Source organism: Giraffa tippelskirchi, chromosome 5 (assembly GCF_054371585.1).
Source record: "Giraffa tippelskirchi isolate mGirTip1 chromosome 5, T2T-mGirTip1v1.2.pri, whole genome shotgun sequence".
Taxonomy (NCBI): Eukaryota; Metazoa; Chordata; class Mammalia; order Artiodactyla; family Giraffidae; genus Giraffa; species Giraffa tippelskirchi.
Genome location: NC_137279.1, coordinates 190,495,784 through 190,508,783, shown reverse-complemented (window position 1 = coordinate 190,508,783; position 13,000 = coordinate 190,495,784). Strand labels below are relative to the sequence as shown.

The window sequence follows — 13,000 nt, the reverse complement described above, 5'->3', positions numbered from 1 at the left end:
AGTCCAATAAATAATACTATTAAGAAAAAAAGAAAGAATTCTTCCAAACAGTTTAATCTGCCGGGGTTCTAATTCTCAGACCAGGAGTGACTTGTATGGAGAATGTTCCAAAGTGGCCCTGTGTGGTCCATCCTGGCCTTAACTTCCATATTCCAAGTTCCAAGTGGTGACTTACCTTGCCTATCCCGAGGTTCTTAGAAAAAGCTGACTGCGGGCGGCCTTGGGGGACTGTAGCCAGGAACTCATGAGTCCCTTAGTCATTTCCCCGATGCCTCATCTTGGGACTGGAGTTTATTTGTGGTCTGTGATGCAGCAAGGCATAGGGTTTCATTCACTCAGTGATTTAATTTAATAAGAAACGACTCAGAAGAACACGAGACAGCTCAGTTTGGAATCCATGAAATACGGGGCTTTGGAAGTGACCCACGGGATCGATGCTCTGGCCCCAGTTTCCTCAGCACATACCCTGGCTTAATCTAGCCTGCCCTTCTCTTGGGCCTGAGCCGAGCGTGGGCACGTTCTACGTGAAATCTGTGACAAGTTAGACGTGTTTCTGGAAGTGGCAGCTGTTTCTTGTTTTTGTTCCTGGGCAGTGGAACTCTGGGCGACCCATAGCCTCTCATCCAGGGGAACGTGAGCTGTGATTGTTCATCTGTGGGAAACCAGTTATTGAAATGGCCAATATGCTTTGCTTAAGAGTATTCTGCCAAAGATATTGGTATTAATTCCACAGTCAAAATTTCGTGGGATTTAGATATCTCATTGGTTTATAGACCCCAAAGCAAAGGGTTTGCACTAATAATGGGGACAGTTTGTTAGTTTTGAAATTAATCTGTTGGCTCCAGAGGATGAGATAGTTAGATAGCATCACTGACTCAATGGATGTGAATCTGAGCAAACTCTGGGAGATGGTGAACGACAGGGAAGCCTGGCGTGCTGCAGTCCACGGGGTGGCAAAGAGTTGGGCAGGATTTAGCCACTGAACAGCAACAACCTATTGGCCCCAGTCAGGAGGAGGAAGGTGTATTTCTTTACAAAGTTTGTTTCTGTTATGGATTAGGGTGAAAGGCATTCTTGGGTGCTGAGCGCTTTCACAGATCCTAGATGTAAAAGCAGCTGTGCTTTCTCAGTCTGTCCTGTATCATCAGAAGCAGCGGCACACTTATTTTTTGAGCTGTCAGTGAGGATTGCCCATTTTGCTCTTTCCATTGTAAATTTTACAATGATCCTTGTTTCTCCATCTCATCCTATTTGCAGAGTCTTCATCCTAGCTCATCTGCGTTTAAATGAAACTGGGTGATTTCCTCCTCCACACCTCCATCTCTTTGGGCCTGCTTGGAAATATAGGACTTGATTCTTTCAGTTGATTCTAGAGGAGTCTTGTCTGTTACTAGAATAGTATTTTATTCCACTGATGGACTTTGCCCCTGTCCATGTATACATGTGTATATGTGCATCTGCATTTTCACATTTATCTATCATCTCTTAATTCAGCCATAACCCATAATGACCTTTGGCATAAGGAGTTATTAGAGAGAAGATAATGAAGTCAATACAGGAATCATGAAACTATTACATACATAGATGTTTCATAAGGGGTCAACAAACGAACTACTTATAACGCTGCAAAACATTTCAAAATAGTTTATATTTGGAAACAAGTTTAGGAATTGGTCTGTGATAGAGGTTGTTATTCAGCTGCTAGGTCGTGTCCGACTCTTTGCAGGCCCATGAACAGAAGCACGCCAGGCTCCTCTGTCTCCACTGTCCCTCGGAGCTTGCTCAAGCATGTCCGTTGAGTCAGCGATGCCATCCAACAATCTCATCTTCTGTCACCCCCTTCTCCTCTTGCCCTCAATTTTCCCCCGTATCAGATAGCCATGTGATCTTCAGGCTCCTTTGGCATTTCCAAGAAATTCTTTCCTGGTATAAATTTATGGGAATAATTCAGAAATTCATGTTTCATTGGGTAATTAAGTTTCAGCTTCTTAAGAGTTGTGTTAAAAAACTTTATAAAAACTTTCAATGTTATGACTTTTAACTTAGACTAAAAAAATGGCAGTAAGGATGTGGCATGATGGTTTGAGATGTAGAAGAAAATTGAAGTCTCAATGCCTCTGATCTTTTTTCTTTTTTTCTTATTGAAGTATAGTTGGATTACAATTTACAATGTTGTGTTAGCTTCTGATGTACAGCAAAGTGACTCTGATATACATATATATTCTTTTTCATATCGGTTATTATATGATATTGAATATAGTTCCCTGTGCTAAATAGAAGGATCTTATTTATCTGTTTTACATATAGTAGTTTGTATCTGCTAATCTCAAACTCCTGATCTATCTCTCCTCCCCTGCCTCCTTTCCCCTTTGACACCCGTAGGGTTTATAGGCTTCTCTTCTATGTCTGTGAGTCTGTTTCTGTTTCATAAGTTCATTTGTGTCATATTTTAGATTCCACATATGAATGGTATCATATGGTATTTCTATTTCTCTGACTTAATTCACTGAGTAAGATCATCTCTAGGTCCATCCATGCTGCTGCAAATGGCTTTCTTTCATTCTTTTTTTTTCTGTGGCCGAGTCGTATTACATTGAACGTATACACAACATCTTCTTTATCCATTTCTCTGTTGATGGACGCTTAGGTTGCTTCCACGTCCTGGCTGTTGTAAATAGCGCTGCAGTGAACATTGGGGTGCTTGTATCTTTTCAAATTAGAGTTTTTTCAATCCCTTTGATTTCTGCTCATAATCAAGGGACCATGGATCCGCTTTTGTCTCTGCTCTGGGGGTTCTCTGCAGCCCCTAGCCCACCCAACACGGTGCTTGAGTTCAGAGAAACCATAACAGATGCACTAGGATCTCACCAAAGATAGGGGTCAGGACGGATGACGTTCTGACTTCAGAGTCCCTGAGATCTGTGCATATTGTTGCCACTCATTGGTAACTTCACCCCTCATAGAGTGTGGGGAATGCGAAACTTGTAGCAAATTTGATGCTTCACTGGGAGAAAATAATTAGGGATAAATTGCACAGTGAGATTTGGGGATGTGTTTGGTCTTCTTATGTGTGGTCCAGAAGGGATAAGAATATATAAACAGTGTTGAGTTAATACAAACAACACAGTCTTTAAACAGGCGTCTTGCTGGGCTGTCTTGTTTTTTACGACCGAGTCACAGATTCAGAAGTAGGAAGGTGTTCGTAATCTGCACCTTCAACACTTAGGTCTCCTCTCTTCCTGTGACAGAGAGAAAAGAGATGTTAAACCCGGAGCTTGTGTGTCGTTCAAGGTGACGAGTGGTAGTTAGATTTGTATGAATCCAAAACCTTTCTCCTTCCTTCTGACCTGTACAGAACCCTCAGCCCCAGGACCTGAATGCTCTTTCACATGTGTGTGTGTGTGTGCACATGTATGTGTATTTCCCCTCAGTGATTCAAGTCAGTCTGAAAGTGTAAATTACTTGCTGTTCTTAACAAGCTTCTGCATAACTGATCTCTAGCCCACAATTAGGAGAAGGAAATGGCAACCCATTCCAGTATTCTTGCCTAGAGAATACTGTGGACAGAGGAGCCTGGTGGGCTGCTGTCCATGGGGTCGCACAGAGTCGTACACGACTGAAGCAACTGAGCATGCATTGCATGCATGCGTTGGAGAAGGAAAGGGCAACCCACTCCAGTATTCTTGCCTGGAGAATCCCAGGGACAGAGGAGCCTGGTAGGCTGCTGTCTATAGGATCACACAGAGTCGGACACGACTGAAGTGACTTAGCAGCAGCAGCAGCAGCAGCCCACAATTAACAAAACAGTGCTCTGCCTGGAGAAGTCACTTAGTAAACATTTGTTTGTGAACATATGGAGTTACACGCGCACACACACACACACACACACACACCCTGTCTTGAACGCTCTTGAATTGATTTAATTGTATATTTACTTTAGAATGTATAAATTCAAAATGGGTAAACAGATCAGGAGATGGAAGCTTGCTTTACTCCCTCCCAATGCCTCCCTTCCCCCTCTCCCATATAATTAAGGCGTTTTAGAAATCTTTCCAGGGGGTAAAACATTTTAACAATATTCATATTTTGGCAGAAACGAAAAAGGAGTAACAACAAATCATTGTTTATGAGTAACTTTGCAAGTACAGTAACTGTATTCTTCCTCTGTAGTTGTATGTGTATTTCACATCTAATATCAATTGCCACAATATGCATTCTTTCTGCAAGCCTGTATTTTCTAGACAGTTCAGGCAAATATCAGTTTTTAAGCTAGCATTTATATGTGAATGTGAATACAGTTTGATTCTTTTTGGTTTTTGCAGCACCAGTTCACTAGAAACATGGTTTGTGCTTGCAGAGATGTGGCCCTTTCTTGTATAGTAAATGCTAGACCCTTTTGTGTGTGTGTGTGTGTGTGTGTGTGCGCGCCTTTTTTCTCTCATGAATAAGAGATTTACTAGGTTTTGATTCTGTCTTTAGGAACTGAATTTCGTCATAGTTGACCACTCTGGGTTTGGGGAACATGGCGACCAGGGTTTGTATCTGTGCAGGAACCTGTGGGCCAAAATCCTGTGAAATGAACAAGTCTCTGATCCATGGCATCCAGTGAGGGGAAGAAGACTGGACAGAACTAATATCTGAGCTTTCATTGGCATTTGTTAATGTTCGCCCCTTTGGAAATTCACATTTAATAGATACTTCTTTACCAGAAGTGTGACACAGGCCCAGAATGTGAGGACACCCTAGCGAAAGGATTCTTTGTCTCCCCTGATGAGGCCTGGCCCTGTTTTGCATGGAGTGTGAGGTGTGGCATCAGCGTGAGATGGAGTGTGAGTAAGGCATCAGTTTGAGATGAAGGTTGACTACAGCAGCAGACCGACAGCATCATTACTAACATTGAGGATTCCAGGCTTTGCAGTACCGCACGAGTCCATCCTATTGCATTTTGTTTAAGACGTGTTTATTTATTTATTTTTGGCTGCGCTGGGTCTTCGTTGCTATGTGTGGGCTTTCTCTAGTTGCGGCGCATGGGGGTCTGTTCTTCTTGCGATGTGTAGGCTGCTCATTGCGGTGGCTTCTCTTTCTGCGGAGCACAGCTCTAGGTGTGTGGCCTTCAGGAATTGTGGTGCACGGGTTTAGTTGTTCCGTGGTATGTGCAACCTTCATCGACTGGGGATTGAACCCGGATCCTCTTGATTGGCAGACAGATTCTTAACCACTGGACCACTGGGGAAGCCCCATGATTCCAGTTTAAATGGTTAATACTTTTTTTTTTTTCTCAACAAAATATAACAAGCCCTGTGAGAAGAAAAAAATCCCTGCCCGATTTTTGCTTTTCTCAGCATCTAAAAAAAACACACCCACTTTTCTGGGATGCATTTGCTGCCTGAAAATGGCATTTAGTAGCAATTAAATGAATCTTTCAGTGATGATCACAGCCTTAAAAAAGCATAGACTATGCTAGGCATTTTTTGTAGCATGCTTTGTTCCTGCTGGTTTTGGGGACAGCATCCTCAGACCTTTGTTTTAGGTTTCTGTCACCATCTCTCTCCTCCTCCTCTTATTTTTGGCTGAAGAAGCCTTGGAGAGATATTTTATATGCATATGATTAGTAAAGCAAAGACTCTGAAGGTTTTAAACAGCAACAAATAAAAAGACCTCAGAAAATTTGCTTTTTATAGTAGTATAGAATGAATCCTAAATTATTGACCTGGCTACGTATGAAGAGATGTTTCAGTGCGGAAGGGAGTCAAGTAACTAACAAAATGTGTTGAATTCATTTTAGTTACTCTAGAAATTAGCAGTCTGTAGAAATGACCATATTTTGTCTGAGCAGGCATTCTTGGGTCAGTTACACAGCTCAGAAGGAAATAAGTTCACTAATGTTTTGCTTACTTTATTGATTCTAAGACGCACAAATTTTCCCATTGTGGTACTTCCGAAATTGAAATGTGAGTTGAAGTTGATGACGTGTTGTGTCTTATTGGCAGCATTTTCTCTTACTTAGTGGAATATAAAACAATAATGCATCTTAAAATTAAGGTATCTTAGATTTGATGAAATCCAGTATTTATGTGTTCCACCGGGAATATATCTCATTGGCTGCCATGAAATGATGTGATGTAGAAAATATATCACTATATGTTGATAATAATTTAAAGAACTATCTTAACCCCACAAGTTGAGGTACATTAAATAGCTACAAATATTTTCTCTCCTTGGTTGAAGAGACATAGCCATCTTCAAGGCTGTGTGTTTATTGCTGCATGAGAATGTAGCTAAGTCAGCTACCACATTTGAATCATGAGGGGTCTCCAAGGGCATTTGGCATTTTTTTTATTATGAAGCATAAAAGTCTTATGAAATGAAACTCTATTGGTCAAGACCTGAAACTACATTTAACATGCAGCTAAAGCTACATTTAAAATAAAGTCAAAAATGCAAAAAATATTTCCTTGGTAATTCTGAGTCAATCAATACTCAAAATATAGACGTGGAAAAGTCTTATTCATTCCAGCCAATTGTATCTGCTTCAAAGGTTTGGAAGCACTTTATGTCATGTCAACAATGTCTGGTCCAAAGGCAATTAAACCTTCTTGTTTTGAAGCCATTAAACTAATAAGGAACATAATTGCACATGTTTATATCTGCACCATAAACACTTTCTACTCCTCTTAGCCCCCACAATTTTGCTTAAGAAAGTACTTAAATACTGATAACTTGCTGGCTTGAAAAATGTCAAAGATGATGCCTTTAAAAATGCTACCTTTAGACACTGTAGAAATCTCAACTGATAAAAGACAAGATTTTTCAATTTAACATGTTTTCAGTTTCAGATGCCTTTTTCTAGTAATAAAACAATAGATATTCATTGTGAAGAATTCGGAATGTACAGAAAAATGTTAGAACATAAAACCTCCCATTTTGATGCTTGAGAACCTACTGTATAGCTCAGAACCTACTAAGGAACTCCGCTCAGTGCTCTGTGGTGACCTAAATGGGAAGGACATTGAGAAAAGAGGAGATATATGTAAATCTGTGGCTTCCCTGGTGGCTCAGATGGTAAGGGATCTGCCTGCAATGCAGGAGACCTGGGTTCGGTCCCTGGGTTGGGAAGCTCCCCTGGAGAGGGGAAAGGCTACCCACTCCAGTATTCTGGCCTGGAGAATTCCATGGACTGTATAGTCCATAGGATCGCAAAGAGTTGGACATGACTGAGCAACTTTCACTTTCATACTTTTCCGGGTTTGATCTCTGGATGGGAAAGATCTCCTAGAGAAGGAGATGGCTACCCACTCCAGTATACTTGCCCGGAAATCCCATGGACAGAGGACCCTGGCAGGCTACAGTCCATGGAGCTGTGAAAGAGTCAGACACAAAAATAGGTATACTATAGCTGATTCACTCTGCTGTACAGTAGAAACTAACGCAACATTGCAAAGCAACTATGCTCCAATAAAATCTAATTAAAAAAATAGAGAATCCGAGGATTTTGTTTTTGAATACTACTGAGGCCCATGTTAATTTATTTCTCTTGGTTCTTTAAGTGTCTGTGTGTCCAGAGTGGTCGTGTCCTGATATTCCATTAGTGAACCTTACAGGTCTTGGCAGCGACTCCTGCTGGAATAAAGGATGTAGAATGCAAGAGTTGTGGTTTAGTGCTGGAGAGTGAAGGTGAAGGTCCAAGGAAACTGGGACAGCGGGTGGGTCAGGGAACAGTGCCTACTGCAGGCTGCCTGCGGGCTGGGCGCGCTCGGCTCTGGGGAGACTGTCTGCTTCAGGAGAGCACAGAGGAGAGGGCCTACAGAGCTGAACACAGTTGGCCAGGACGGGAATGCACTCTGAATAAACACCGTGCAGCCAACCTGGGCCCCTGGGGATGCTGTGGGGAAGAAAGAGGAGGGGATGAGGTGACCCTTTGGCCAGGTTCCCACATGAACGGGGACCCACCGCTAAACAAGGGATGTGTGTTGGTGGCTGAATGGGCTTGCTTTGCTCAGTCACCTCTTTCCTTAAAACCAGGCCTTCTCCTCCAGTGCTGGCCCTTATAAGAGGAGGAACCTTGGTTTTGTCAGTTATCATCACTTTATCCTGGACTCCTCAGGTCTTCAAAAGCTCTGGGTAGCAGTGCTGGCCTTCTGGGCCTCTGAAAAGTCTGCAGAGATGCTGTAATTGTGGGGCCACCTTCCTCCTGCGAGGGTGACAGCCCCTCCCACCAAAGTCATCAGGCAGAGTCTTAGACGAATTCTCAGCTTCAATCCAATGCCTGTAAGTCTGGTCCATTATGGCTGACCCAAGCTTTGGTTTTCTACCTGGAGACCCAGGTCTTTCCTTTAGCTTCTTGGTATCAACCAGCACTGCAGAAGCTCACCACCCCTTCTACCCCTGCAGCTGGGGAGAAGGCCCCCGGAGATGTCAGCCTGGTGTGTGTGTGGAGAGGGGAGCAGTGATTCACACGTGTTAGTTACATACACAAGTAGTGTTGTCCACTCCAGGGGCTTTTGTTTTATGTTTTTCAAATCTTCAGAAAACAGTCGATATTACTATTAATGCATCTCTCTTCCAGCCCAATCGAGAGTTTGCCAAAAAAAAATCTGTAAACAGAAGTTTTACTGTGTGTGAACTGTAAGCTTTTCTCTCCAGGCATGGTGGAAAATGTAGCTTTCGCTCTGCAGCTGGGCTATATCAGAAGCATGCATTTAAAATGCATTCAAAACATAAAAGACTTCCTTAACTGGCAAAAGAACGCTTCTCTGTCTTCAAAATAGCTTTACTAGGTGACATTTTCGCTGTCGTGAGTTTTACATCAGTGTTAGCACTTCTTTTGGCTTGTTAACTTTGGCTGGTCACAAAGTTAGTAGCTACTCACACGCTTGTATGCATATACGCACATACTCATAAAGGATGTTCTTTTCCCACTTTGACTTTTGTTTTTCATCAACTTGGCTTGTAGTGAAATGGAGACTCTTGTTTTTGAACAATGTTCTGACAGAATTTGATTGCTATTTTGCCAAGGAGTAGAAAACTCCAAGGTTTTAAAATTTAGGTTGCTTCTCTGGGGGTTGAGCATTGAAAGAACCGTAGGATATCTGACTCAGTGATTGGAAAGGGGAAAACAAGTTCATTTCATCTGAAATCATCCAATAATAGTTGCCAACATTTGAGATTCCAAGTGCAGTCTATGAAGCCCTTTTATTGATAGGATTGTATTTATTGCTCTCAGAGCTGTAGGTGATTATTATATCCCCCTGACAGTAAGAAGATCGAGGCTCTGGAAGGTAAAGAAATTTTTCCTTCTGGAAATGCTTCTGCTTTCTTTCTCTGACAGCACTGTGATTAGACCATCAGCTCCTCGTGCGAGGAGCAGAGTCACTTACACACTCGCATTAATCCTCTTTCCTCATCTTGTTCCTCAAGATATATGTAAGTTGCCAAAGGACGGTGGAACCTGCAGAGAGTTTGTGTTGAAGTGGTACTATGATTCCGTAACTGAAAACTGCGCCAGATTCTGGTATGGAGGCTGCGGTGGAAATGAAAACAGATTTAATTCACAGGATGAATGTGAAAAGGTTTGCCCTCCTGGTAAGTGATTCTGATCGTGGTTTTTGTCGATAAAGGATCCAGGCCAAGCATTCCTCTTTTAAAGATATTTAATGATAATGATGCTGATAGATGTGAAAAAGAAGGTAAATTGTAATTTCAGATGAGGAAGTTGTACAAATAAAATGCATGGCATTCATTTTCTGAGTTATTATTATTTCCTAAAAGCACGCTTATAATTTTGCCAAAGAGGAAACATATGGCTAACCACTCCTCACCCTTTAGAAATATTCCTAAGCCTCTGGGACTTTCTTGGCAGTCCTGTGGTTAAGACTCCACGCTTCCACTGCAGAGGCTATGGGTTCAACCCCTGGTTGGGGAACTAAGATCCTACATGCCACATGGTGTGGCTAAAAAAAAAAGAAATATTACTAGGTTTCTGTTATTCATAAATATTGTAACAGAAATGATTATTGGGAAAATAATGTAATGAAAAATTAATAATAACCTCTATATAGTCTATGTGCTAAGTTGCTTCAGTCATGCCTGACTCTGTGTGACACTATGGCCAGTAGCCCTCCAGGCTCCTCTGTCCATGGGATTCTCCAGGCAAGAATACTGGAGCGGGTTGCCATGCCCTCTTCCAGGGGATCTTCCTGACCCAGGGATTGAACCCATGTCTCTTACATCTCCTGTATTGACAGGTAGGTTCTTTACCACTAGTACCACCTGGAAGCCTCTATATATATAGTCTGTGCTAAGTCACTTCAGTCCTGTATGACTCTCTGCGACCCTATGGACTGCAGCCAACCAGGCTCCTCTGTCCATGGGATTCTCCAGGCAAGAATACTGGAGGGGGTTGCCGTGCCCTCCTCCAGGGAATCTTCCCAACCCAGGGATTGAACCCACGTCTCTTATGTCTCCTGCACTGGTAGGCAGGTTCTTTACCACTAGCGCCACCTGGGAAGGCTCTATATAGTCTATTCACCTTTAAATAGTCTTGCTTCCTCTAATTAATAAAGTTGGCAGCAAGGCCATCTGATAGCTCTATCACGTTAGGCAACTTGATTGATAATAAAGTCACAACAGCTACACAGAGAGTCTGGGGCCAGTGCCGAGCAGGAGTGTTGGATTTGCTTAACGGCCAGGCGGGTAACGCTAGGAGATAGAGAGAAAGGGCTCAGAGGACACAGAGAACCCCAAAGTCCAGGCCAGGAAACTCCAGGGGAGCCGTTGAAGGATATGAGCTGTAGAGTGAGACTGATGGTGAAAGCCAGAGGCCGTGGACCATTTTCACCAGAAACACGGTATTCTTTCGGGTCAATAATGTGACTTTCCCCCCTCTTCTGCCCTTCCATCCTCACCCCTTCCCCACCCCTCCATCCATACCCAGTGCCCGTCAAGCAGCCCGGAGTTATCGCCGCGATGGGGACCTAGGCGTGGCCGACACATACCTCTTGAAGAAGAAGGAGTCAGCCGTCGCTGGTCATCTTTGTAGAAGCTCTGGGTGTAGATCCCCTCGCACTGTAACGTTCATGCTTTGATTTACACCCGAACTTGGGAGGAAGCCTCTGCCACGTAACCTATCAATATGGTGCTACATGTGTCTGTGGACCTGACCCTCTTCGTCTCCGGGCAATTCCATCGCACACTTTGAACGTTGTGTAACCGTTACCCACTGCTGGTGTTTATGTGAACGTTCCTATAGACTCAACTTCCCTCTGGAGTTTCACGTTATGCCTCTTTCAGGCAAGTGTAAGATCTAGAAGATAACCCCTGACTTCACAGCCACCCTGTATACTTCTGCTTGGTTCGTTTTCTCGCCTCTTTATTAAGCATGACTTTAGATGGAAAGCCTGTGTATGGAGAAGAAACAAGAATCCAACTTTTTCATTTCCACCCCTCACCCCCCTCCCCGCCCCCGCCAATCTCCTGAAATAGATTTCGAGCTGATTCTCTTTTTCTAAAGCTTCTAACAAACTAGTTAGAAGGAAGCAAAATCCCTTAATCTTGGTGCACTGTTGTGGGACCAATGCCTTGATTAAAGAATGAAACAAAAGTCACGATAGAGATTTGTTGGCATTCCTCTAATGTTGTGTGTGTGTTAAAGAAAATTTTTTTTGTCCAGGGGGGGTTTAATTTTAATTTTAAAAATTTTAGGAAATTTATACAAAGAAACTTTTTAATAAAGTATATTGAAAGTGTGGGTTTGGCGTTCTTGGTCGTGTTGATTCTGTAGCAACTGTCGTCAGAATCACCCCTAGGCCGGGGGAGTTGGGCCCTATCCAGGTGCACAGTCTTGGATACCAGCCTGTGATGTCCACTGAAGGGGCAAAGATGCTCTCTATCAGACAGTGCATGGGAGACCTGGTGGGGCCAGCCCACATGCCCTCCAGCGCTCCATGACCGGGTGGATCACGGTCTTTGCTTAGGGTTCCTGGAGTCTCCCTGGTCTTAAGAACCAGACTGGCCTTCATGCTCCCCTCTGACTTGTAGTTGTGTCCCAGAGACGTGGTCTCCTCCACTCCCTTCCTAAGATAGCTGTTTCCTGGGGGCTCTGCTTCCATCCACAGTGGCTGAGAAGTGGGAGGTCGCTGGCCAAGGACTCCCCATCCCCTTTCTGGAGTCTCAGACAAACCATAAAGTATCTTTTTCCTTTAAAGACCCCCTTTCTGTTTTCTTCAGAAATAACAGAAGAAACAAAGAAACACATATTTAGGTGTTACCTCAATTCCACCTCCGAAGGAAAGTGAATTTCTATGATAAAGCACAAGGACACTGACAAGGGCTTTTGGTGGAGCTCTAGGGACCTTGGGGGAGGACAGAATTGCTTTATGTAAGATGGGGGATGGTTTGTCATTGATAGAGGTGAGAGAGGAGTCAGAGCTTGTGAAGAGCCATGGAGATGGATGGAGAGAGACTGGGTGGTCACAAAGACCACTCACTCCTTGTGATTTCCACCCAGATCTTTAGGTGCCATTTCTAAATTCACCAACACACTCAAAGCAAGCACATTTGCATAGCACCTGGAGGAAGAACTGAGCTTTGTCCCTGAGTACATCTGACAGAGCAGGTAGACAAAGTCAGGGATGGAGGGAAGGACCGTGTGGACAGAGGAGACCCCTTCTGGAATCTGCAGGAATTCGAGGGAGGACTTGTCACTTCACAATCCATGACCCTGGGGATTTGAGTTTACCTGCAACTTGCTGGGATGGAGAGAGCCCAGTTGACCTTCAAGGCAGCTTTGGTGGGGGTGGTGATTACAAAACTTTGAGGACTCCCAAGAAGCTCTCATGGTTGGGGATCCCTGAACTACCCCTGCCCTCTAGGACACACGGCCTGCCTCTCCATCTTTGAAGGGCTCTCCTTTTAGCCCAAGGCCAAACCAATGGAAGGACCAAGAGCCCCTGATGGCCATGATATCCAGAGGGACGTTCTCCCAGGGTGAAAACTGTGGGTT

The 13,000-nt window shown here is 43.5% G+C and overlaps 1 protein-coding gene across 2 annotated transcripts in view; it reads left to right on the top strand.

Annotated features, from left to right (window-relative positions):
* Positions 1-11,746, top strand: part of COL6A3 (collagen type VI alpha 3 chain) — a 103,715-nt gene extending 91,969 nt beyond the window's left edge. For both annotated transcript variants that reach the window (XM_081491113.1, XM_081491114.1), the window contains 2 exons: positions 9,418-9,582; positions 10,934-11,746. In XM_081491113.1, the coding sequence (XP_081347239.1) occupies positions 9,418-9,582; positions 10,934-10,977 (209 nt within the window). In that variant the 3' untranslated portion in view covers positions 10,978-11,746. The remainder of the gene's footprint in view (positions 1-9,417; positions 9,583-10,933) is intronic.
* Positions 11,747-13,000: the final 1,254 nt, after the last annotated feature.